This window comes from Anguilla anguilla, chromosome 16 (assembly GCF_013347855.1).
Source record: "Anguilla anguilla isolate fAngAng1 chromosome 16, fAngAng1.pri, whole genome shotgun sequence".
In the NCBI taxonomy this organism is placed as follows: domain Eukaryota; kingdom Metazoa; phylum Chordata; class Actinopteri; order Anguilliformes; family Anguillidae; genus Anguilla; species Anguilla anguilla.
Window position 1 is genome coordinate 23411541 of NC_049216.1, and position 25913 is coordinate 23437453.

At 41.1% G+C, this 25913-nt stretch overlaps 2 protein-coding genes across 3 annotated transcripts; both read right to left on the reverse strand.

Moving 5' to 3' along the window:
- LOC118215765 (deoxyuridine 5'-triphosphate nucleotidohydrolase-like) lies at positions 1-2714 on the reverse strand. Of its 2 annotated transcripts, none has more exons than XM_035396749.1 (8): positions 2400-2714; positions 2106-2237; positions 1585-1776; positions 1234-1325; positions 1068-1112; positions 754-828; positions 524-594; positions 1-244 (listed from the first exon to the last, which is right to left on the reverse strand). In XM_035396749.1, exons 2-8 carry the CDS (start codon positions 2120-2122, stop codon positions 188-190), a joined length of 549 nt encoding a protein of 182 aa, XP_035252640.1. In that variant the 5' UTR covers positions 2123-2237; positions 2400-2714; the 3' UTR covers positions 1-187. The 2 variants fall into 2 exon arrangements, with proteins under 2 accessions (XP_035252640.1, XP_035252639.1); XM_035396748.1 differs by having other exon boundaries at positions 2106-2275; positions 2400-2709.
- A 337-nt stretch (positions 2715-3051) lies between these two features.
- On the reverse strand, positions 3052-19258 carry LOC118215764 (solute carrier family 12 member 1-like). Its single transcript, XM_035396747.1, has 26 exons — positions 18787-19258; positions 17175-17300; positions 16744-16819; positions 14996-15091; positions 14300-14439; positions 13605-13715; positions 13174-13285; positions 12710-12837; positions 12325-12409; positions 11336-11487; positions 10540-10647; positions 10282-10405; positions 9838-9939; positions 8987-9142; positions 8723-8822; positions 8507-8618; positions 8104-8244; positions 7511-7617; positions 7327-7409; positions 6556-6666; positions 6049-6177; positions 5124-5235; positions 4904-4990; positions 4252-4381; positions 4067-4134; positions 3052-3730 (listed from the first exon to the last, which is right to left on the reverse strand). The coding sequence occupies exons 1-26, from the start codon at positions 19039-19041 to the stop codon at positions 3595-3597; spliced, it is 3087 nt and encodes a 1028-aa protein (XP_035252638.1). The 5' UTR covers positions 19042-19258; the 3' UTR covers positions 3052-3594.
- Positions 19259-25913: the final 6655 nt, after the last annotated feature.

Consider the following 25913-nt stretch of genomic DNA (forward strand, 5'->3'; position numbering starts at 1 on the left):
TTCCACAGCCAACCATGCTTTAAATGGGAACTTAAGACATCTTCAGAGACTAGAAATTCAATAGTTGAAGACTACAGAAAAATGTTTCCATATTTATAAGGTTACACTAATTTAAAACAAACAAACAAAAAATGTAACATTACGTACATTAAGTTCACATAAAAAAGGTAAAGAGGTAAACTGCAACTCAGTTTGTGCCAGTTGACCCAAACCCACCGGCTCCTCGTGCTGTTACATCCAGTGTCTAAGAGAAAGAAAGGCAGGATTAATGGCGTATTCTGCACTAGATCAGGGGCTTTCCCTTACCCCGGTCCTGGGCAACCACAACGTCTGCTTCAGTTTGCCATTACAGATCACTCACATTAAAACAAGGTGCTTTAAGTTATTAACTTAGTACTCACCTGCCTCATGCAGTTTGTCTTAATTGGTTGCCAATTTTCAGGTGAGAATAAAAACCAAAAACTATCACTGCAGAACCAGCGGTGGAGACCCATGATTCACATGCATGACGTTAGAAACTTACATCGTGCTGCTCCAGTTCAGGGTAGCAGATTTTCTCACAGATTAGCTGGGCCACACGGTCTCCCTTTTTTACTGCAATTTAGAATTCAGAAATTAAGCTATACTTTTAAACAATTTCTTAGTCAAAATAGTTTAATGTATCACAGGAAAAACCACAATTATCCAAGGTAAAGTATCAGAGCAACTCGTGGGCAAAACAGGGTTGCTTTGTCAAAGCATCTCGGACGTCACCTTCAAAAGTTTCTTTACTGAAGTTGAAGAGAACGACCCCGACGTTTCCTCTGTAATCTTCATCAACAACCCCCGCTTCAGCAGGAAATAAGGATAATTAGTTGCATGCAAGAAGAAAAAGTTCCCTCACGTACCCACTAATTTACTGAAGGTCAGTTCAATAACCACCTTGCCTTCTACAGTTTCAGTGACTTTGCCAGCAAAAAAGTAACCTTACAGTAGCTAATTAGCTAAGCACTGCAAAGGAACCACGCAGAAAATACACCTTACATGTGCACAACCATAATTTATACATTTAAAATAAACGCTGTTACCTCCAACATCGATGAAGTGTTTTGCAGCTAATCCGGACCGTGGAGCTTAAAGAGTAAAAATAAAAAGTGAAGAAATGACGTTTGCTCCTTTAGCTGTCTGAATAACGACCATGAAATTAACATTCTGCATTTGCACCTACTCAACACTGAAAACGTGTCGACTCACCAACTCTCCCGTAACAGCCGGGGGGAACAGCGATCTGAATGTCTGTCTTCACAATGGTTTTGTCCAGCGGGGCTATTGAGTAGTCGTAGGCACTGCAACATTGAAGAAACAATGCGCTTTCTAATACAAACAGCCCGCAAAGGTGCTCACGTCAACGTTCCATTTATTTAGTAGAATTGGGCAGTTTTGTCCATAAAGAGCCTGGGGCCCCATTTACGCCGCTATATCAAATTATGCAGACTGAATTCTAGTTAATCAATAACAATACGAAAACCCGCTACCGAATTCGTCTACTTGTTGTTAAGAAATGTACAGCTAGCTATATGGTTACGAAGTTTGAGCTAACTTTACCTGTAAAGATCATAACCCGCGGCTTTGGCGGACCCCCTTGTAGGAACAGTTGCATTTTCGGAAAGCTTGGCGAATTTTAGGACTGCTTTGGCTGGTTTAGGGTCTGTCTCTGCCTTGAGACGCTTTGCAGGAGAGGTAGATATTCCATTGGCCGCCTCTGAAACTTCTGAACATGGCATGTTTGTGGTCTGTCTGCAAAATAATTCAACTAAAATGCAAAGGGTCTTAAGCAATAAACTAGCTAGCCACTACACACTGGCCACTGCAGGAAATACTGCAGGAATTTGCCGCCTAGGTTTAAATACTCCCGCCATATTCTTCCTCTTAGATGTCTTTTTTCACTTTCATTAACTTCAAACTTTACTTTCATCTGAAATCCACCCTGTCGTTAAGACGACAACTATTTATTTATTTAAAAATATTTTTTAAATGAAATATACATGTAAAAGACAATTTATACTAACAAGATACATACGTACACTCGCCGGAACTATTTAATAACCAAGCAACAAAACACCAACCGGAACTCCATAAGCATTCGCAGAATGAAAACCCTCGCAAATGGTCTGGCGTGCCCTGGTCCTTCCTTGCGTCAGGTATTTCCATGGCAATTTCCCATAATCATCGCGAGAACTTGAATGCTGACATTGACGCTAGCAAATATTTTGGAATGTCGCTGTCAGATATTTTCCTGTAGGGTGAACACCGCCACCACAATATAAACCAGAAATTACAGCAGTACGTTATCGACCCCCATACAATTTTGATCGCTAAAAATGGTTAGTTACGTTACTAGCCAACAAACTCTCAATTACCAGTATGCAATGTGCGTCCCCTTTCTGACTGGCGATAAACCCCTCGGCAGAGTCGATCCTTTGTACTGTAACAGCAGAGAACGCAGAAACAAACCAGAAGACCAGAACTAAAATTATTTAGATGTTTTTCGTAACAAGATGAGACATATGTTGTTCCTCCTATCATACAGTTCTTCTGCTCGGTTGACTGTCAAGTAAAAAAGCAAACATCCTGGGTAGCCAGACAGAGACTGTATAAAAATAGGTAGCCTCCAGAGACAGTAAAAAATAGGTATAGCTTCACAGAGAGTATAGAGAGTTCAGTGCGTAGCCTACAACGGCAAGCATGCTGGGTATTGTTAACAAACCTAAGTTCCGTGTGTTATGCATGGTGTTTTTTTTTTTTTTTTTTTTTTGTGAATGGTGTTGTGGTGTTGTCTCTGTTGACCTGTAGCTAGCTAGCTGCGTTCGTGAATAGGATTTCTGTATAATGAAACATTAACTCTGTAACGTTATTTGCATAACGTTAACATGTCGTTATTGTACAGCTGCAGCGATGGCTGTAGTAATAGATTATCACATGTTAAATGTCAGAGGAAATTTTATGAGATTGCAAGCAAACAGTGATATTGAAGTTGCAATCATTTATAAAATACAAGCAAGAGGAAAATTGAACATTCTTTTATTGAAACCATACAAAATTACATTCAAAATTGCATTCAGTTTTGCAGTACGTGAAAGATTCATATTAAAATAAGGTGGAAAATTATAACTGCAATGCATGCCTTTGCAAAAGCTTATAACTTTGACATATGTTAATTTAAACTATACGCATAAATACAATTTTCAAAACAAGACGTGCTGAGTGTCATATATACAAAAAAATATAAAATTGGTTAGCCTACTTCCCAGTCCCTTTCATACAAGTATTTCAGCGGACATCAACACACATATAATAATACTCCTGGATCCCGGCTATGAAAATTGGATTGGTTTGCTAGATCTGAAGCTATTATACATTTATAGCTGTACATTTGTGCCTTTTAAAAATAGTTACATTGCATATTTGTTGGAACCTAAGAGCAAAGTTTCATTGTACGAAATGTTCTTATCCACAAGAGGGCAGTGTGAGAGCTGCTTTTGTGCATTTGAGTTCCATAGACACGTCTGTCACGTTGAGGTTCCTGGTGAGGTTGTGCTTGGTTAGGCGTGTCACTCAGGAGTAGAATGTCAGCACGCTCTTTTGGTTGCCTCGAATGAGCAAGGTGGGTGGAAGGTTCTTCGTGAGGACATCCAGCCAGGCCATGTAGAGATGGTCAGAGACGGATCCTTTTCGAGCAATGGGCATACTCCTGCATAAGACAAGTGACGTTTACTCTCTAGTGCAAGTCATTGGTTCTGCCCGGAAGTACTTATTTGGTTTAGTTTACTTTTTTTAGACAAAATGGTCAGAATCAGGATATTTTGGTGTGCTGAAATGAATCAGTTTTTAAGCACAGAATGTCCTTTTGTGTACTTTCAACGCCCATCTCTTCACTTGAATTGACATTATTATGTTTACAGACAGCTGTGCTTCATACATGCTTTTAAAATCTCTTTTCTGGATCTGAATTTTATCACTACAGTCAGCCCTTATCTGCTTACTCAATTACCAATTAAAAGCATCTGAACATTTGTACTGTACTTACACAATGATAAGGTTGGCAGATTTTGAGTTCTCCTGCAGAAGTTCATTGAGTCGGACTTGAAGAGTTGTCTGCATAGGGAAAAAGATGCGGCACGTGATGAAAGATCAGTACATGATACATCTGCATGAATCGTTTGTAGAGCCTACATGGATGAGCCATCCATGGCTCAGGACCACTTTATTCACCTTTTCTGCGAACGTTTCCAGCTCTGTGTCAGTGATCTTCCAGGAGTTCTCTTTCCTCAGCGTGTCGGCCTCATCTTTATCCCCCTCATGGAGGCAGAAAGGCTCGATCATGTTCTTGAAGGCTGTCCAGCTGGAACAGGAACAGGTGATTAGCCCAGTTGAGCCTGAGGTGGAACATATCTCTTAAGGGAGAACAAGCCTTCATGACCATTCATGTAGGCGGAACCATCAACCAGTCTTAGTGCATTTATTTATTTATTAGCAGATTTTTAGCCTCTGAAACATTCTGCTAGCCAGCACTTCTTTCCACTCCACAGCCCCCTGGATGAAAGTATGCTGAGACACACCCCCACACAGAACTGTGATGTCTTAACAGGATGAGTCAACCAGCAGCTCCAGTCAAATTTTTTTTACATTGTTTTTCAAGCTCAGATAACTCTGATGCATTTATGTTCCCTTTTCATAAGTCATTCTGCATAAGGCTGCTAAATGAATGATGTAGAGAAAGTCTTTATTTGTTCAGACAAGCCAGTGATGGACAGCTACACATATTATGTGGCAGATAAAGGGCAATGAAGCATCTCCCCTATCTTTAGAGTGAGTGTGATTCTTTTTTTAATCACAAGCAATTGAGATTCACTCTTTTTCTTACTTCTGTGCACTGGGTTTACTGTTCAGGTCATCGATGACATTGATGTCCACACATTTGATCCGGAATTTCTCCAAAAGGGACTTAATGCTAAAAAAAAACAAAAAAAAAACAGGTAAATTTGTTTGAATTAAATGCAAATTTACAATAAAAATGGATGGTATCTAAGCAGTGAACTCTACAGTGAATACGTCTGCTGTTTTTGGTTTTCCACCCCACATACTCTGCTTTGTCTTGTTCAGCACGGCCAGGTTCGCCCGCGATGAAGATCCTCATCTTGCAATCCTTCCACTTCTTCCGTGTGGTCAGGATGTAGGGTATCAGGAGAGTCAGACCTGCAGCAGTCAATGCAGTTAAAGGTTGTTCTTTAAGAACAGTCATCCCCCCCCCCCCATTCAGGGGCTTTTGTCTGCACACCTTTCATTCAGTTAGTGATCGCAACAGCAGTCTTTCCTTCAATGTGGCCATTGTCTCTTCTGTTCAATCAGTGTAGTCATTACTGCAGTCATACATCACAAGCAGTCATTTTGTCTTTTGTTCTGTTAGAGCAGTCATTGGAATTTTTAACTTTACTTTATTCAGCTAGATAGGACGATCAAGAAAGCAGCTAATCCATCAGATTAGTGATTACAGCTGATTATGGTGTATCTTAGAGACAGCCAGGCCTGGAACACACAACCTCCCTTTCGATCATTCACATAATGGCCTTTTAGATCATATACATAATGGAAAATTGCAACATTTAATTTCACTTGCTTGATCCCAAGGTACATCTTCCAAAAACATCTCCAGTATTTCCCCCCATGTGTTTGCATGCAGACGATCTGGTTTATCCTATCATAGATGGTTTTTTCCCTGATTATAGCACTGCGAGCTGTGCCTCACACACTTGGACTGGTAAATGGACTGCATTTATATAGCGCTTTTATCCAAAGCGCTTTACAATTGATGCCTCTCATTCGCCACTTGAGTAAATACTGGGCAGAATTCCATGTCCGCTTCAAATGCTTAGAGGCAATGAGGTTTAAATTTAACTGAAACATATGGTGCTGGAAGCTAACACCTCTAATCTTACTCAAGTGTTGTAAAACACCAGGAGTTTGACGTGGCTTTTGAACGAGGCCAAAGGATAGCAGTGGACATCTTACCTCCGTCATCAAAGAGCCACCACACATCGATAGTGCCTTTGCCCTGTTTCTTCTGGAACTGAATGCTGGCCTCCTGCAGCCGCTGGCTCATCTTTACCTCCGCGGCAGATTGGGGTACATTGACAGATACTGTATGGAGAGAGATATAAAGTGAAATTAATATGGATGTTTTCATTATGGATTCAATGCCAGTATGTTTTTGGTGAGACACGGCCCACTCAGGCTACTGTTTTAACTGCATCAATAAAACAAATTCTCTGTGTTGTATTAGTGTGGTGACAGGCTGCAGCAGTGTGCCAAAGCTCATAGCTCTGTCCCAGCAGACGTATGAAGGTTGAAATGCTGCTTTATGATACGTGCGTTTATCTATTCTGCTATTTCTGTTGGTTCTTTGAAAAGATAGTGACAGGTGGACAAATGACTGTAGAGACTTTCTAGCATCACAAAGAGTCAATCTGAGGACGTGTTAGACACATGAGAGTGCTGTGCATGGGAGAAGGTAGCTACCTCTGGTGAGCACTTGCTTGGATGGTTTTCTGGACCTCTTGAACACCCCTTTTTTGCCACCGTCCTCATTCTCCAGAGCAAACTGCTCCATTGTCAGCCTCTCCAGTTCCTCTGAGGGTGAAAACAGAAAAAAGTGAGGTCATTTAAAGCAGTGTTGGAATAACTAAAACCGATGTGCGTTCATACAACCAACATTCCAAGTCATCATTTACTTGCTTGAACCACCCCCCCCCCCCCCCTTATCTGGGGGTTTTACAGAGCTTACATATTATCCATTTATGCTGCTTGGATGTTTACTGAGGCAATTCAGGTTAAGTGCTTTGCTCAAGGACAGAACTGCTTGAGAACCATGCCCTCAGCCTAAAGGGTTGGATCCCAGCTCCTCCATAACCACTAATGCATAGTGCCATCCCATTTTCAGCAGATTTACTCAATGTCACCTGCCTGATGTTTAATGCAATTGCTGACCTCAGTGGGCTGATTGCTATCAAAGGCGCAGGATAAATAATACAACAGAAGAGCATTTAAGAAGGGAAGTTTGGCAGGGGGAACAGATTGTTTATTTGGACACATGCCCAGCCTACACCAGACAAAGACTATTGAAAGCTGTGCTGTACACCGGCATTGTAAAATTGACAAACTTGTGCACGATTGTGAAGTTGCTGCACAGTTTTTTTGCTTTCTGTGCATTTTTGATTTTTAAGGGAATACTCTGTGTGTGTGCGCATGTGTTCTTGGTATGTGTTTTGAGCGAGATGGTGTAATGCTCACCTTGGGCATGGACGAAGTGAGAGACATCCAGTCCCTCGGCAATCCTGAGTATCACTGCGCCGTACTCAAAGTCGAATGCATCACTGGTAAATGGAAGACATAAACAGGTGATTTAGGTCTTGCTGTTACAACCGTCACCTGGACGGGGGTTTGAAAAATAGTGAGGAGTAAATGTAGAACTTACTGCAAAACACCAACATAGTTCTGAACATCCACCACTTTGGCTTTCATCCAGTTTTTCTTGAATCCGAGCACCAACGTGTTTGGCTTCAGTCGACCAAGGCCTGAGGCCTAAGTATCAAAAATGGACACTAATTTATGGACAGCTATTGTCAAAGGGTATTAAGGTCACACAGTTTCTTAAGTTTTTGAACTTGAGAGGAAGCCTTTACATGAACATAAAAAATCATACAATGCTCTAAATGCTGTTTTATAAATGTGTGTTATGGCACACTGAGCACATTATCTGTAGCTTTATTTTGTTTTTCACATTAAGGAAATGCACATGGCTCTTGAAAACCAACCCTCTCAAGCAGTTTTTTTCTTATAACACTAATATATAGCCTTTGTGAGCAAAGCTACAGCACCAGTTCGTATTGCGCCACAGAGTGCGATGTCAATCAGCCTGTGAATCTCAGCTATTTGAAGTTTGAAGTCCTGATAGTGGACTGTGGGCTTATCTCGCCTGTGGTGATAAGGACCCTGACACAGTCCTGCAGCTTTGTTATTAACTTTGAGTCCAAATTCTGTCTGGGTTTGGTCCTTGGGATCATGTACCTGCAAGAGGCTGCCCACCCCGTCCCTGAAGTTCTCGCTGGCCACTGCCGTAAAGAATGCTTTACGCTTCTTCTTGTTGAGCCACATCTGGTGCTTCTCTATGCTGCCATTCATCTCCATGATGTTCTCATTTTTAGGCCCCTGGGAAGGACAAAATCAATTAATCAATGGTGCCAAAGTCATCAACTCCAAAGGCCTGTACAAGCCTCTTTAGACTTCTCTGCACTTTCAGCAATACATGCTGAATGGCACCTCTCAATTTATTGATACTCCAGCAAAGAAAAGCATTGTTTTTTGGTGCAATCTTCCACAATGAAATGTTCTGCTTTCTATTTAGCCAGTTCAACGTGGCATTCTAATTCATCAGAGGAGCTCCTCTTTGGTGTCGAGAGCAGGATCTTACCACAAACACCTCGCAGGTCAGACACAGCCCATAGTTTTTGGTGAAGGAGTGGGCGATGTCAAGCAATGCCGGTCTGGTCTTGGGGGAACTGGTCAGCACCAAGCACTGGGGCCTGTGTGTGGGCACAGGTGTATCTATGGTGAGCTCACCTGTGCAACCACAGACTGTAGCAGCTAATATCCAAAGCTTTGAATGGCCATTCCTCATTGTTCTCACCTGAAGTTTTTAACATGGTCATCCACTCCACTCAAAGTCAGTGTGTTGTTCACGGCGTTGATGAATGTCACAGCTTGGGTGGAAGACCCCCAGTTTACATCTGTATGGGGCAGGAAAAAGGCAAATGCAAGTTGAGTATAAAAACACATCCGCAGACTTCTGACTTCTAAGTGTAGAGTCCACTTTTGTAGGTCCCAGTGGCTAACAGCATCTGCGCAGTGATTGTAAGTCTGACATAAGACAAGTATTGTTTTTTTTTTATACCTGGCTTCTTCACGGTAACATAGACATAGAGGAAGATCTCCAGGGCATACGTGATGAGAGCTGCCCACCAGTTGATGACGAACATCACGGCACAGCACAGCAGGGCTCCAAACAGAGATAGCCACATGTTATAGTATTTGTATCCAGGTCTCCATCCTGTGGGAAAACGATTCAACAAACCAAAAAGGTCAGTGTCTCCCCCTGGTCTACGAACAATCTGTCATTCTGTGTGATAGCTAGTCCATCTTGATATGTTTGCTGAATGCCATATTTTAGGGGAGAGCTACTCAACCCTGGTCCTGAAGGGCCGTAGGGTCTATGGGGAAAGTCAATCCTCGTTCTAGAGAGGCATAGGATCTATGGGGAACTCAACTCTGGTCTTGGAGGGCCATTGGTTCTTTAGGGATACTTAACCCTGATTCTGGAGGGCTGGAATACCTACTGGCCTAATGGACCTTAGTCTCAGAGGGCTAAAGTGCCCCCGTAGGTGTAATAAACTGAGGGCCTAGAGGAGCACAGTATCTACAAGCCATCACATTTGAACTAATTAATCCAATTCAAACTGTGTTGGTTGTTCTAAGAGACTGAGAAAACCTGCTGGATTGCAGGCCTCCAAGAACAGAGCTGCTTTGTTGAAGGCGCAAATGACCTTTTTCTTTCTTTCAGTATGTTGAAAAAGGCAATTTTAACCTTCTTGACATGCTATTCTTCTATGAGGAATATGGTACGACTTCCCGAGTAATATGCCACAATTATGAAGTGTGACATGACCTCCCATGGTTGCTACTCTTGCCTGTTGCCTGTGACTTGGGTGACCTGACGATATGAAAACAGCAAGGAACACGAATGACCTGGTGATTTTGCGTAGGAGGCATGGAAACAGGAGAAGTTGATGAGGGCATAGGATGCCAGGAAGAAGTTGGAAATGATGGGAGCAATCACGTTGAGTTGCGCTGGCAAAAGAAAAACGGGCACAAGTTAGGAGGTCTTTGAGACACAGACATGGACATAACTTCCAAAATTTCTGATATCACTCTGGTTGTAATAAATTCCTACCAATGGCACACCAGACTAAACTCACAGACAACTGGAATTGCTTGTTCATAAAAATAATGTAAAATCATCCTGTGATTTTACATTATTTCTTTATTTTTGTACTTTGTTTTATTGTTGCCTTCTGTAAAGCACTTTGAGATCATCTTTGCATGATGAAAAGCGCTATATAAATAAAATGTATTATTATTATTATTATTATTATTATTATTATTATTATTATTAATAATAAATGCATTTACCTATAAGAATGAAGGCCACAGCAATGATGAAGGTCAGGATGTAACCGCGGATTGGCTCATTGTTTTTGCCATGCCCCTTGGCGAAGAAGTGCAGTCCCTTGTAGACGTTGTCTTTGCACAGTGCCTGCGGATAGTAATGTACAAGTTTAGGCCAGTCAGAGCTATTGTAAGTACTGCCAGTACTTGTTGATATTATTTGTAATGATGAGGCATTCTTACTTTGTTGAAACAACTATGTTTATTTGAAACTGAACTTGCCTGAAAGACTTTGGGTGCACTAACGAGAGAGGCCAAGGCTGAGGACAGTGTGGCAGAGAATGTTCCAGCTATAATCAGTGGCCCGAACCCAGATACCATTGTCATGACCTGGAAGCGGTTGGAAATATGCAATATATACATGTAGCATTACATTAATTTAGCAGAGTGTCTTACAGTGTGGTGCATTATGTAAGTGCATTAATCATACATACTGTATATGTGATTAACACACCCACATAGTGCAGTCTGTAAGTGACAGAATTTTCGTGGTTTTGGCTCTGTATTCTAGCACATTCAAATGAAACTGTGAAAATGATGTCAAAGTGCAGACTGTCAGTGCTTTTTTAAACATAGCCCCTCCATTTTGGGGGACCTAAATTAATTGGACAACTTCACATAACACAGAACTGGTTAACTAAAGATGACAGTCTGCTCTTTAACCTCATATTCATTATTTTATTTCAATTCAATTCAAAGGAGTACAGAGCCAAGACAACAAAAGTGTTGTCATGTCCAAATGCTTATGGACTGCACTGTATATGCACGCACACACACACAAAGAATGTATGTATATATTCTGTATATCCAGAGAACTATTACTCATTTCACAAGATGCTAAGACAATAATGATGACAATAACAATTTTTATGTCTCTTTCTATATTAACAACATTAAACACATTAATCTTAAGTAGCCTACATTAGTACCCTTGATTATGACATCATTACTGTGTAGTTCAATTTTCATTTGACTATGTCACACAGTATATTGATTAGGAAAGCAACTGCTGGCTGACCTGGAAGTTGTTCATGAGGCCATATTTGCATTTTTCGATTGCGCAGGAGGAGAAGTCGTAACCAAGGTCGCATGCGGCTGAGCCGTTGCAGGCGAAACCCGCCGCGATGGTGTCATTGATGTTTCCAGTGGCGTCGCGCACCACGGTGGCAGCTGCACACAGACACGGGAACAACGGCGCTGGGTTTACCTCAAAAACCAGATGTTGCTCAAAGGCAAGGGCACGACCTGAATTCCTACTCTCGTAATGTCGTTTTATAAGTTTATTGTTGAGAGAAGTGGCAATGTACACCATTCCACAACCGTTTATTGAATACATGAGTAATCCCTCGAAGGGCAGGGGGTAGACGGTAACAAAAGTAGGAAAATATTAACCTTCCGAGGAACTACACAATCAACAAAGAACGAAGAAAGCTGTGATATGATCCAAAATGTTTTGCTTACGCTTTTTTTATTTCAAAGGAAAACTTCTGCCCGAATGTTATTTTAGTTTAAGCCGAATCCCTTGTAGTTGCCATCTATCAGCAGTTTTATGGACAGTGTGCGGCATCAAATCATCAGCTACTTAGTGACTCCTCTAGCACAATGCTGGCACCACTATTGAGCTTCAGGGGCGCCCTGAAGCACCGAGGCAGCATCTGAAGTGGATGAGGGGTGTCTGATGTTATAATTCATCCCTCAATGATGCTTTGTATTTTAAACTATCCCCCCGCTTTATTTATAAAATTTCAAATTCAGTCTCCCTTATTAATTTGCTGGAGCACCAAAGGGCGAGGGAATAACATAATTACACGATAATGTATTAATTCTGCGTTCTGATATGGAGATCTATATCTTAGCATAGAATTTAAACAATGCATTACAATCTTAATTATGACTGTGCTCGATACAATATATTTAGCAGGGTCAATGCAAGATTCAGTAGTAATAGATGACATTTATTTAGATGATTTTGATTGCCTGGTTAAACCTTGACTGCAGAGTACTTACTCACACACAGCGCCACAGCCTGGTAGGTCACTCCTGTGATTAGGATGGCCAGCAGGGTTCCTTTAGGGATGGCGGACTGGGCATCCTGCCGCAAGGAAAACAAAAATGGCCAAAATTGCTGTTACAAGGGAGAGGTGCTGAAAGATCTGAGACTCACATGTGGTTGTGTGTGTGTGTGTGTGTGTGTGTCAGAGAGAGAGAGAGAGAGAGAGAGAGAGAGAAAAATGTGTGTGTGTGTGTGTTTGCCTGACTCCTGTGAAATTTTCAGAGCAGAATTCTGGTTTTGACTGTTTCAGCTGAAAAGTGATCCTGCGGGTTGCTGTTTGATTCTGTAGGATTCTAACTTATAGAAGGGTTATTCCATGCCATGTTTTCTCCATCTCACCTTCAGATCCCCAGAGATGTTGGCGCCAGCCAGAATGCCTGTGGCAGCAGGGAAGAAGATGGCGAACACCGAGAAGAACGACTCTCCATCCCGAAAGTTTGGCCCCAAGTTTTCAGAAAATATGGACACTGTAGGATGAGCAAGGTGGTCAAGTCAGGTAACATATTTTTAATCAGCTTAAAAAGCTACAATCCACAGTCAGTGAGACGGTCTCATGTTTCTCTATAAATAATTATTAGATGTTGTTGATATAGTACCATATCAAACTTCAAGTACTAAGCAATAATGCACTAAAAACAAATACATATTAGTCAACAGTGAAACCAGAACAACAGTAATATGCTCTACAGTCATTAAAAGAAAAACAAGCACTAAATATTTGTAAAGCTAAAGATGAGAAATGGCATGTTGGAAGGACCCCTTTGTTTATTTGACCGTTTCAGCCCTGTCTGTGTTCTACTCACACTGGTAATTGAAGAAACCCTGGGATTTCTTGGTCTCTGTGGCAGGGATGAAGGTTCCCACGAATACGTTGACAATGGCAACCAGGAGGATGGCCAGCAGGACAAGCTGAGCCTAGAGCAAGACCACATCGCACCGCATGTGTCATTACATCATCATGCTTTTGCGAAACAGTCCCAGTCATTAGCGTCTGGTATATTGAGGCATGCGTTGTTACATCATTACTCTCCTGTTATATTCTCCCAGTCATAACAGTCCCGTACATAACATGCCCATTTCAAACTGTATTTGGGTTGGCAGCTGTTCAATTGTTGATCATTTTGGGCATATTCTTTGATGGATAATCACTGCAGACCTTGTGTAGCCTTGTAAGGGGGAGGAAGGGGAGGGGTCAGCGGAGGAGGTCTGTAATGTACAGCACGTATTCCCTCACCTTGGCTTCCCACTCCATACCAGCCACCGATATCCCCAGGAGCAGCACCACTGTGATGCAGCCCACGATCCTGATGTCATTCACCATATCCACCATGATGGCATTGTGCTCCTGTAAAACATCATACCACACCATACTGAGGTAAGTACCATGACGAAGTGTTCTATGAAACCTCACTATATAACATCACACTGATCAGCGCCAACCCCCACCTCTCCGGTAAAACTCCAGCAGATTCTTGTCAATTTAAAAAGTAACAATATTTCACTAATAATCAACAGAAAATTATTTTTCCAAATGATTGCTTTTAGCAATTAAGAAGTTTATTTGATATTTATTTCACAGGAATGTATTATTAGTGCCTCAAAGGTCAAAGTATTTCAGAAACATAACACCATCACTCTTACATTCTCCCATAAAGTGCTGCCGGATCACACACTCTCATTGTAAACAGCTGTGGAGTTTGTCCAGTCAAATTGCTGATAATTTTCATGATATTTTAGATAAATGCTGACACGTTTCTAGCTAATGAAATGATTTGTTATCTTTCAAATGGATGAAGGTCCAGTGAAAGTATAATTTTTACTTCCTTGTTCCTGTCAAAACACTTGTTTTCTTCTGTGTTTAACATAGTCAGGTACAGCAAATGCATCTTTTTTAGGGGGACAGATTAACCTGTTTCGGGGAACACACACCTTGAGAAGGTCCACAACTGTCTCAGCAAACCCCACCACATACATGGCCACAGCTACTGCGTTGGCAAAGGCGAAGATCAGGCCAATGGAGCCACCGAACTCGGGTCCAAGACTGCGGGAGATCAAGTAGTACGCCCCCCCTGGAACAGAGACCGATCATTACATTCATTCAGCCATCCATTACCCTGTTTAATTTGTTCCATTCATTAATTTGTTCCATTCATTTCATCAGTTTGTTTAGCAGATGTCCTCTGTCCATCCAGAGAAAAATACAAAAACAAATTTTCTAAGTGGATTCAAAATGCTAAGAAAAATATAATTGGAACTGCTACAGAAACAGGAAAGGGAATGCTCTTAGAGTCAGTGACAGTGTGGCCAAGATTGATCAAAAGATTAACAAAATAATAATTAATTAATAAAGGCATTTTTCACGTTTTTACTAAAAAAGAATGCCTTGATATTTCTTTTTTTAAGAGAATAATAATACAGTTTGGAAAAAGTGAAAGCTCAATAAATGACCACACATCAGTTGTGCGTAGATGCATTCACATTGTATACATGGCAAAACATGAATATCTAACACAGTGAGCTCTGTGTGTGTGCATGTATGTGTGCATGTGCATGCGCATGTGCGTGTCTGTGTGTGTGCATTTCTCATGTGCACCTGGCTACTAGCAGGTTTATAAGGTGTCTTACCTCCTCTGACCACTCCATTGGTACAGATAGCAGACATTGACAGCCCAGTGATGGTGGTGACCACCGTGCTCAAGACGATAACCACAGTTCCTAGACCTGGAACACAAAACTCCATAAAACCTCAAATCACTATTTCCTCTGCACGTCAAAGACATTTGATACTTGGTCAGCTTCATTCCAAGAATGGGAATGTGCATTATTTACCCAAACAATATCATTGTTTTGATTGTGCCATAATAGAACTTTCTGTAACTTTGGATTTTAGCAAAAGCACTGCCACTTTATGGACAGTTAGCTTTTTCTGTTAGAGTATTAGCCAAGTTTTACTTTGTACAGGTTGTGTAACATCATACTGTGTTGTAATGGATGGTACAGATATGCACATTATGGTTTGCTTTAAAATGCTTTTAATGTAATGTGTTCATGTTATTGCTATTGTATGAAAGCAGATGTTTCCTTGACAAATTCCAAATGTAACTTCTGCTGACAGTACAGTGAAGTTTCCTGACTTGGCTAACTTGTTTGAAAGCATTGCTATACAGTGTATAGCCACAGTGTTTTGAGATTGTTTGTGTGCCAGGAGACATTTTGAAAGGAGTAATTAGCAGTAACTCTTTAGCTTGTGAGAGATGTTGCCCATGAAGCTCATGCTGAAATTACTTACTGACCGACAGAGCACCTTCTGAAAATGAAGGTGAGCTGCAGTGGGTCTCAGCTGGATCAGGCTAAGAGATTATTTGTGCTCTGAAGACTTCAGGCTGTAACTCAGTGCCAAGTGTCTCTGTGTTTTGTTCTTTTGCCTGGAGCTTGTGGCTGTCTCCAATTTGATTACACACCGTAAAAGGTTATAACACCCAGTCTGACTGGCCCGTGTGTATGTGGGCTATGGACAAAGGTCAACAAGACGCTCATCATTACCGGCATTTAGCAGACTTACACAACTTTTTACATAGCAATTACATTGCGTCCATTTATACGGATATATACTGAAGCAATGTGGGTTAAGTACCTTGCTCAATATAGGTTAAGTACCTTGCTCAAGGGTACAGCGGCAGTGTCCCATTTGGGAATCGAACCTGTGACCTTTTTGGTTACAAGACCAACTCCTTACCCATTATACGACACTGCCGCCCTGTGATGTCATTAGTGACATCACAGGGAGTGCATACCATTATCCCCCGAGGGGCATACTGACAACGTTCTGTCCTGCTGGTCAGACCGGTGTGGTTTGAGTTCAGCCTGACTATGGACATTTTACCTTTAGCTAAAGGGTGCTTTGAAAACTTAGTAATTAACTGGATCTCAGTCCTTTCCTGAGCACAGTCTCTGCTATGTCCACTGCTTTCCTGAAAGTTCCCATCATCCCTTGGGCACTGTGCACACCATCCCTGAGATTGTGCTCAATAGCCATGGTTGGTTATCTCTCTAATCTCCAGGCTTTAGTAGCAGACATAACTCCTTATTAGCCCTTAACTCTGTGCTGATATCTCATCAGAAAAGCATATAGTCACAGCTTAAAATCTAATTCCCTGGCACTTTTGAGCAGTGGCTGGTTTCACCGAACTTAGGGCTTTATTTGCAAGGGGGAAATGGGCTTTGAGTCTGTTGTCTTTAATTAGAGCTAATGAGCTCAGAGAGGGGAAAAGGACAATTGATGGCTCTGAATGTCCTGGCAGGAGGGGCCTCCAGAAGGGGAGGACCACCACTCAGGCTTTCCATGGGACCATTGGGCCAGTTAGGTCACTCACCGACACCAGCTTGACCGAACACCCAGGAGAGACGGATGAACAGCATCACTCCCCAGATGTTCAGCATGCATCTCACCTGCAAAGGTAACGTCAAGGTGAGACTGCAGCCGTAGCACAGCAGCAGTCACGCACACACACACACAATAAATACATACACACAGAGTCACATGACGAAAGACAAAGGAGGCCTGAAATGCTAATACTAATGTATCTGGGAAGGTTAAGGTGTAATATCCACGGTACAGGTATAATATGCAAGTTAAAGGTGTGTAAGGTAAAGGAGTAATGCGCAAGGTAAAGGTGTAATGTAAAAGTTGAAGGTGTAATACGCAAGTTGAAGGTGTAATGTGTAAGGTAATGGTGTAATGTGTAATATGTAAGGCTCTATCAGGTGTGCACAAATGTGCGTGTGTGTGTGTGCAAGTGCTGACCAGCACGCCCTTGATCCAGCCAAATCTGACCCCTCCGCTTTTTTCTGGGGGAGAGAAGGACTCCATGTCTTCAGAAGGTGTCCTGTCACTCCCTTCTATTCTGTCCATGGTGTCCATGCCATCATTCTGCAATGAGAAACAACAAGCTAATGTCATCCTGGATGCGCTAGGATGCTAAAAAATAAGAAAACACTTTATTAGTCTTCATTTATTCATATGATTTATTTGCTTTATTCAGTTTATACAGCAAGATTGTTTCTACTAATTTCCAGTAAGTTTCAGGTCATTCCTGAAGAGGGTGGGCGCAGAGACTTAACCGTGGAACCCCCAGTCTAGAAGCCCACTGTTGTGAGGACTACACTGCTACACCACTTCAAGCCTTTACCACGGCCTCTATGCAAAACATCATACCATGACCACGATGCTCCACTTCAATACATCATGCTATAGCCACTACAGTGCACAATATGGCTTTCGTTTTAAGTGACAATGAGTTTAGGACAAATAAAAGTATGGGGACATTGAATTATGGAGGGAAAAATTCTGTTCTTTTCCTCTTGAAAAATGATATTTGGCACCAAATGAAAACAGAGGCTAGAACATACTCTTCTGAGGAAAAAGGATACAGTGTATTTCCTCTATGAACTTCTGTCCTTAACATTTGTGTGCAGCCACATACACTCAATGCAATTCACATTTCTGCATGTGGTCCCCCTTTCTAACATTTCTAAATGAGAGCTGATTCCACCTCACTACCCACCCCATATTTAACCAATGAAATGCTTTAACCACAAAGCCAGTATCTTAACCACACTGTAATACAATGCACACTGCCCTGCCCTGTGTTGGCTTGTTTGCCATTCCCCTGCTACCAGTTCTGTATTGTGTTGTTGTACTCTCACAACAAAAAAAAAAAAAAACATTTTTAAATGTTAAAATTTTTAAAGTATCTGTAGGCAAATATTGAATGTTTAGACTGCAAACAAGCAGGAACAGACCCTGCGTCTCAGTGGACCGTTCTTCTCTGATTGCTATAGGCTATTGTATTAACTGCTCTCATTTATGGGGAAATAAAATCAGAAGATTGATGGATTTTCTGTGGGGAATAATGACTGATAAAGTGTGTGTACATGTTTGGGCATGCGGTTGTCTCCCCTGTTTCTGGCCTAACTGTGTGCTACTGATACCTGTCTCCGGACGGTGCCTGCATTTCATGAGTGTGGGTTCCTTTTACAGTGCCAAAGAGTGAATATACTGCTACTCATGCAGTCATGTGCTTATGTGAGTATTTGTCTGACTCAGCATTTCCTCATGCTTGCAGTCAGCACCCTCTCTGGAATTTGCCAAAAAAATGACCTGCATAAATCTTTGAAATTAAGAAATAAAAATAAAGAATAAGCCTGACTGTGTGGAAAAGCTCTGAGGGAAAAAAAAAAAAGTAAATATCTTTCTGCATTTTGTCATTTTGATATCATTCTCTATTCCTGCAGCGATTCAGATTTCTGCTCATTATTTGAATTAATTGCCATTTTAATGTTATACAGGTGACACGCGGGTAACACAGAGGTCATGCTGAGGTGACGTGCAGATGTGCGTTCAGCTGGAGGCTCACCTTCTGGAAAACATCGTGCAGCTCCTGCAGGGAGGGCCTGACCGCACGGTGACCGCTGACGCTTCCCACGTTGCGATAGTGCTCGATCCGCGGCGCGCGGTCCAGAGTGTTGTGGCCGAAGGCGCTGACCACCGACGGCCTGACCTCCCTGTGCTCGCTCCCGGAGAAGGGCGTCTCATAAGGTGGGGGCTCGTCCCCCACAGTTTCATAAGCCGGGTTCTCGTTCTCGCCCCCGCTCGAAGTGAAGGTCTCCATCGCGGCGCTACGAGTGCTTTCCTGCCTTTATGTCCCAGCCCGGGGTAAGATCAGTCGGCTGGAGGGACGCTTAAGGTTTTCAAAATCAAACGGGACTTTCACTGTCAAAAGCGACTTCAGACAGCACTCCACCTATCTCAGCAAAAACACAGCAGTCCTACCCTGCAGTTTGAACTAGAACTCTGCAGCATGAAAAACATGTGCCATAGGGGGCCTTCTCTGCACTCACCTTTATACTCTCCCTGACCCTGGGGCGGTCGTGTAGGAAAAGGGGATTGGCTCTGCCCCTTGGCTCTACCCTAGGGAATTCAGACAGGATGGCAGGATTGTCCTTGCCTCACTAAAAGGGATGAATAGGAGGGTCGCTTAAAAATTAACCAGGCCATAAACGGAAAGAAAAGATAGAGACACTTATTGCCTGCGTTTTTGAAGTATTGATTATTAATACTGTTGTCTTGATGCTTCTTGTGGGAGCACATGTTGTGCCAGAGTTTATGGGTCTATTTTTAGTGCTGTTCTGAACAAGGTGCCCAGTCAAGATGAATCATCACCCGAATATTAATAAATTACGTGCGAGAAGGTAGGTACAGGAAGGTACAGCACCTGCAACCCTCACTGTGGTAAATTCCACAGCATTAGCCCTCAGAATGGAAAAATACATGAAATATTTTGTAGCTGGAGATGGTGTTTGCATGTGAGGGCTGTGAGTGACGTTTGCATCTGGGATGAATACCAGAGATTTTATGATCAATGTTTGGAACAGGAACTTGAAACACTTATTTAAAATATACAACAAATAACACAATCAATTAAAATGGTACAATTCACAAAAATAAACCATGAAATAGTACCTCACAAGTTAAAATAACAATACGATGATCTACAAATTAATATTGAAAAAGAACACATTTTTACAGGGAATTTTTTTTATCTAACAGTGCTCGGTTATACTGCATTGGTTAGACAGTCAGAGCTCTCTTGAGCTGTCAGAATATACTACTACTACTACTAATAATAATAACAATAATAATAATAAACTGTATTTTTTATATAGCCCCTTTCATTCAGTAAGGTCATAGTAGGACAAAAACAGGGTATAATAAAACAGGACACAATTTGATAAAAAACAATATAAAATTAATAAAACACAATAAAAATACACAATTCACAGTATTTCACATATTACAAGACAAGTAAAAGCAAAGACAAGTAAAAACTAAAGAATGATACAATCAATTAAAAGCCATCCGAAAGAAATGTGTTTTCAGAAGGCTTTTGAAAAGTTCCACATTTGGTGACCCAACCCATAGTATGGGGCCATAGAAATATAAGGAAGCCTCCCCACTTTTTGTATAATTTACCTTTGGAATACATAACATTATCACCAGAATATCTGAGGCCACTGTATCTATTCAACAGGTGAGATGTGTAATGTGGTGCTATGCCAGTCAGTGCTTTAAACACAAGTAAAATAATGTTAAAATCAATTCTAAATTCATGGGCAGTTAATGCAGAGAATCAAGTGCAGGTGTGCTGTGAGCTCTCTTCTTGGGTCATGTCAGGATTCTTGCTGCTGAATTTTACTCAAGTTGGAGCTGCTCTCTTAATTGTTTTGGAAGATCAGAGAAGAGAGCATTACATGTTTTTGCGTGTTCTTTTTCTCTGGGCCTTAGATCCAGTGATCCAGTCTTATCTTGATTTAATTGGAGAAAATTGTGAGACCGATAGTTTAACATCATTCAGACATTTTTCTCAGGAACTAACTGACCTTTCATCCTCAAGCAATAGAGACATATACAACAGTGTTTCATCAGCTATGAAAATTAACCCCAAGACTACAAATGATTTTCCCAAGTGGAAGCGTGTATAAAGAAAACAGTAATGGGCCAATAATAGATCCCTCCTGAGGAATAACATAGTTAATACTTGTTTTTCTGATACAGAAATCCCCAGGGCAACAAAAACATTTCTTCCTGTCAGATATAAATAAAACCATTTCAGATCTGCTCATGAGAGTCCTTCCCATTTTTTAAAGTAAGTGTATCAAAGTATTATCCAGAGTGTCAAATGCAGTACTGAGTTCTAACAGAACAGGAATAGGCACACATTTGTACACAGTGGAATATCATTGATTACCAATTTCAGCACTGGGGTTTGACCAGAAGCCAAACGGAAATTTCTCAAGAATGGTATTTTTTACTGAGAAAGTAATTTAACTGTCTAAAAACCTATTTTTCTATAATCTTGCTTAAGAAAGGCTAAATAATATCAGCACAGTTGGGAAATTGCCAGTCTCCCCCCACCAGACACTGTCTGGAAAACAACTTAAAACAGTTTGGTAAAATCTTGTTGGGGATGAGATTTTATACATAGTTAAAATGTTTTAATAGTTGAATAATTTCATTAAGCATTTGTGTATCAGGTCAAGTGCTTTCATGTCAGCGTGATGGAATCTAAATCTGGGATTGCACAGATTTTTAGTTGTGTGTTATCTAATGCTGCTTATCTTTTCTAGACGACATATAGAAAACTCCTCACATTTAGCTGAGGAGCTGAGGAGCTCACTGCCAAAATCAGCAGCTGAACTTGGATTTATTGAGCAATCGGTCATAGAGTTTTTTTCTACCCAGGAGGACACAAGCTGAAATGCACATGCCTGACTAGTATAACAGGGGAAGCCAAAACATAGGCTGGGGCTGGGGAAAAGAAACGAAATATCTTACATCTCTACAAGTACTGTCCTGTAGTTCACCATGTCAGACAGTAATGTCACGGTAACAACTGTAACCTGAACTTGCATAACTTTGTGTGATCTTACTGAATGTTGCTGGGCCTCCAATTCTATGCTTTTAATTAGATTATATAATTAATAACCTGTGTTCTACACAGTCAGCTATATCTATCATATTTGAAAGGGCACAATACGTGGCTTTAGATTGCTGGAAGTGTAGGTGCTCTATCGAGAGTCTAGCAACAAGTGACATCATTAAACTAGCTGTGCTCCACTTAATTCCCTCATATTTCACTACCTATATGAAACAGGGAGGTGGTCAGAAGAAAAAAAAAATTATTTGGAGACAATTCCAACAAGGTTTACAATCCCCTTCACAGTTATAATGCTAATCCAACTGGAATGAGCGCCCTCATCACCACTTGTAAATGTGACTATGCTCATGGTTCAGACTGCATGTGCATAGGATCTGTTCTGCTGTTACGGAAATCTCATGCAAATGTCAACCATTGCTGTGGTGACATGCAGAACTACCATCACAGTAGGTTCCCAGTGAATGTGTGCAGGTGCATGTTTGCACATTTGAGATGCAGTCCCTTTCTGTACAAAATGCATTACAGAAGCTTTCCCCAAATAAAAAGAAAAGCAAGCATCATAATGTTGCACACAGACATATAGCATTTTCCCCTTTTGAGTGTTTTTTGAATGACCATAGTGCCAGTGTTGTATAAGTCTGATATCAGGTTCACAAGTGGGTTGAAGATAAATCTGCCAACTTACATTCTGGGGAAAAAAAACTAATTAAGTTCTCCAGAAATTGCTCTGTGAAGACATTTTTATAAATGTATCATTGTTTTGGATCCAGTTACCTTTTTACCTCTTGCTAGGTATGGCAGCAGTGAATTGGCAGAGATTTGTTGATTCTCGAGAGGAAACATTGAGGGGGCCATAGTTAAAAGAGGACCAGAAAAAGAAATGCAGTGTGCTGAGTATAAACATTCAGAGTTTGAAAGAACGCCACATGCGATATCACCTTCTAAAAATACCTACCCAAAATTATTCCTGTTCCTGTCAATCATGCTGTCAGACACAAAAACGTGAGAAATTGGGACTGTTTGTCCTTATTTCTAACACCCAGTACCTATCTATCTGTCTGTTTATCTATCTATCTAGCTATCTACTATATCGATTTATCTATCACTCCAATATTTTGACAAGATGAAATCCCTCTAGGAGATGTGACTGTGCATGTTACATTTGTTATTTTAAAGAGATCTGTGAAGTCATTAAAGTAGAGCTGAGGGAGAAGGGCTGAAATGAGTGCACTCATGTGATCCCACTTCTGTGAAATGTTAAAGTTAATAAGAGACCATGGCTGATAGGAAGGATGGCCAAGGCTTTCCTTCAAAGCACCCCCCCCCCCCCCCCCCCACCAACCCACCTATAAAAATAAATGCTTCCTTATTACAGATGCATATAAGTAAGAAGGAACACACAGACAGGCTTAGTAAATATATCTCTCTAGCACATGTGATTAACATATTTAAAGGTTATGTGTTAGACAAATTAGAGACAGAAAAAGGTTCCGTATGGCCAATCAGTGTCCCCTAAAAGCTAATTTGCCCATTAAAAATATATATATATGTCCACAATATATATAATCAGTCAGAGATTTTGTTGTTTTACAACTATGTTTATTTAAGGGCTTAGAGATTGTGGTTTTATTATTCCACAAGCTTTTATTTAGTCTGGTTCAGGTATGCTCATTCAGCGTGTGAGACGTGAGTAAGTGAGACTGAGAGAGTGAGCGTGTGAAACAAAGAACAGCTAAAGAAAGTACAGGTAAAATTCAAAGACCATTGCCAGTGACCCCACTGTTTTTCTCCTGCAGCTTAGAGAGATCCAGCTGCACCCAGCGCTGGCTCTACCATGTTCCTGTTGCTGGAACGACGCCCATGTAGGTCAGGAAGCAAGGACACCATGGGGAAAGCTCAAAGAGAATGAACCATAACAGGAGATAACAGGTGTGAACATGGGTCAGAGTTCATCTGCTAACCATTGTGCAAGAGATCATTCTCTGCAGAATGATGGCTTCCATTCACCTTTAACCTTTTAATAACACACAGGCACACACACACACACACACACACAGCCACACACACACAGCCCTGTAGAAACACAAAGCATATATTTTTTTAAAGAACAGCTGTTACTATCACTGTCTAAACAGAAATGATTTTGTTTGCAGAATTTTATCAAAATGAAATAATTAAAACTAAGGACAGCAAGAATAATACAAATATACAGTATATATATATATATATATATATATATATATATATATATACATATATATTAAAAAAAAAAAAAATCAAAGGTGCACATCAGGGAGAAGGAGAATGTGCTCGGGCACCCAGAGCCCCCACCCTGGCATGCGCCTGCTCCAGGTCCCGCTAGCTATTGGCACAGTCCAGAAATGTGGCTTAACCAGATACGCCACTCAAGAACCTGACACTTTAGTTTTCTTTTCTTTTTTTTAAAGAGCAAAAGTTACTGTTCTTTTCTAGAATGCAGACCACCTTCCTGACACACACTGAGTTATCTGGCATAGCAGCAGGTATATAGGTCAGAGCTTATAGTTATTGTAAATATTACGGGACTACACACGTACTGATGTAATCCAGGTTAAATACCTTACTCGAGGGTAACATGGCTGTATCCCATATTAGATTTGTACCTGCAGCCTTTTGGTTACAGGCCCAAAGCCTTGACTGCTGTGCTACTGTAGAGCTCCGGCTCATTTCTGAAGCTGTTAAACCAGTGAGTCTGGCCAAGGTGGCAGTGTGTTTGGCATTGTGTATAATTACAATGATACCGGGTAGTTATTTTAATGGTAGTCTTGTCTTTTCGGGGGGATCTAATTGGTCAAATCACTATATATGTCATTGCATGTGCATCACCTAAGATACATTAAATATGTGTCAATGTGTTTCATGAGTATTGGGTCAAATACATACTGTATAACAAAAAATGTTTAATGGTTGGTCTAATTAGCAGAGGTTGGAGTAAACACCAGCCTTCAATGAATTCGTTCCTGATTAATATTGTTTAATATTTTACTGAGGAAATTACGGTCGAGTGCCTAGCTCAACTGGGGATGCTAATCTGCAACCTCTTTGTTATAAGTCTTTAACAATACTGCCACATGGCTGGACTTTCAACTGCTCTCATTGTCATTCCAGGGCCATTTCACAGAGGGCCAGAAGCACATGGTGCTGCCTTTTATGATTTTCTCTGCTGAAATATCTCATTGTTTGAGATGCACAAGTGAAACTAAACAGCTCTTTTCATCTTTGAATTGTCAGCCCTCCTGTGCTCATGTGGTGTTATTCTGACATTTGGGCCCTGAAGAAACAGCCAAGCAGCGGGTGAAACATTTCAAAGGGAATGGACACATTTTATTAGGAGTGGGAACAAATCCATGACTCCCCATCCCAGCAGAGAGAGGCGTGACTGTAGGGGAACATAAATGACACATGCACACACATATAGTCTCTTCTGCACATACACATACAATCACACGCGCACTCTCTTATGCACACATAACCATACCCACATGCGCACATAGTCTCTTCTGCACATACATATACAGTCACACATGCACTCTCTCACACACACATAACCATACCCACATGCGCTCACAAACACACATACCCTCTTACATAAATACACGAACACTCCACGAAATATACCCACACGTACATACACTCATAGGCGCACACAATCGCTTATTCACTCAAAGACATACCCATACACATATATATTCTCACAGACAGACAGACATGCACGCACACACACACACACACAAATATACGAAGACACACGCAAAAACTCATGAAAAAGTACTGGAGAGTTTCTAAATGAAGGCACATTAACCAATTCATGGTTACCGTAAGGCAAATTCACAGCACTAGGAACACTTGAAATGCGCTACATTGCAACCCTCAAACAAGGCATCCCTGCTCTGCTCTTACTGGCAGAGAACGGGAGGGGACAAACCAATGGGAAACTGACAGATATCTTGCTCACCTTTCCTTTATCTTTTGTAGTGATGACAAATATTCCTTCATACCAAACTGTC

Bases quoted from the DNA above. Each gene is read 5' to 3' on its own strand.
- LOC118215765 (XM_035396749.1), bottom strand. The intron at 1,113-1,233 runs GTGAGTCGACAC...TTACTCTTTAAG, and splicing joins CGGCTGTTACGGGAGAGTTG to CTCCACGGTCCGGATTAGCT. The intron at 245-523 runs GTAAGTTTCTAA...TCTTTCTCTTAG, and splicing joins CTGAACTGGAGCAGCACGAT to ACACTGGATGTAACAGCACG.
- LOC118215764 (XM_035396747.1), bottom strand. From the start codon at position 19,041: ATGGAGACCTTCACTTCGAGCGGGGGCGAGAACGAGAACCCGGCTTAT. The intron at 11,488-12,324 runs GTAAGTACTCTG...GTCTGTGTGCAG, and splicing joins GGCTGTGGCGCTGTGTGTGA to CTGCCACCGTGGTGCGCGAC. The intron at 10,648-11,335 runs GTCAGCCAGCAG...AACCGCTTCCAG, and splicing joins GCCTCATGAACAACTTCCAG to GTCATGACAATGGTATCTGG.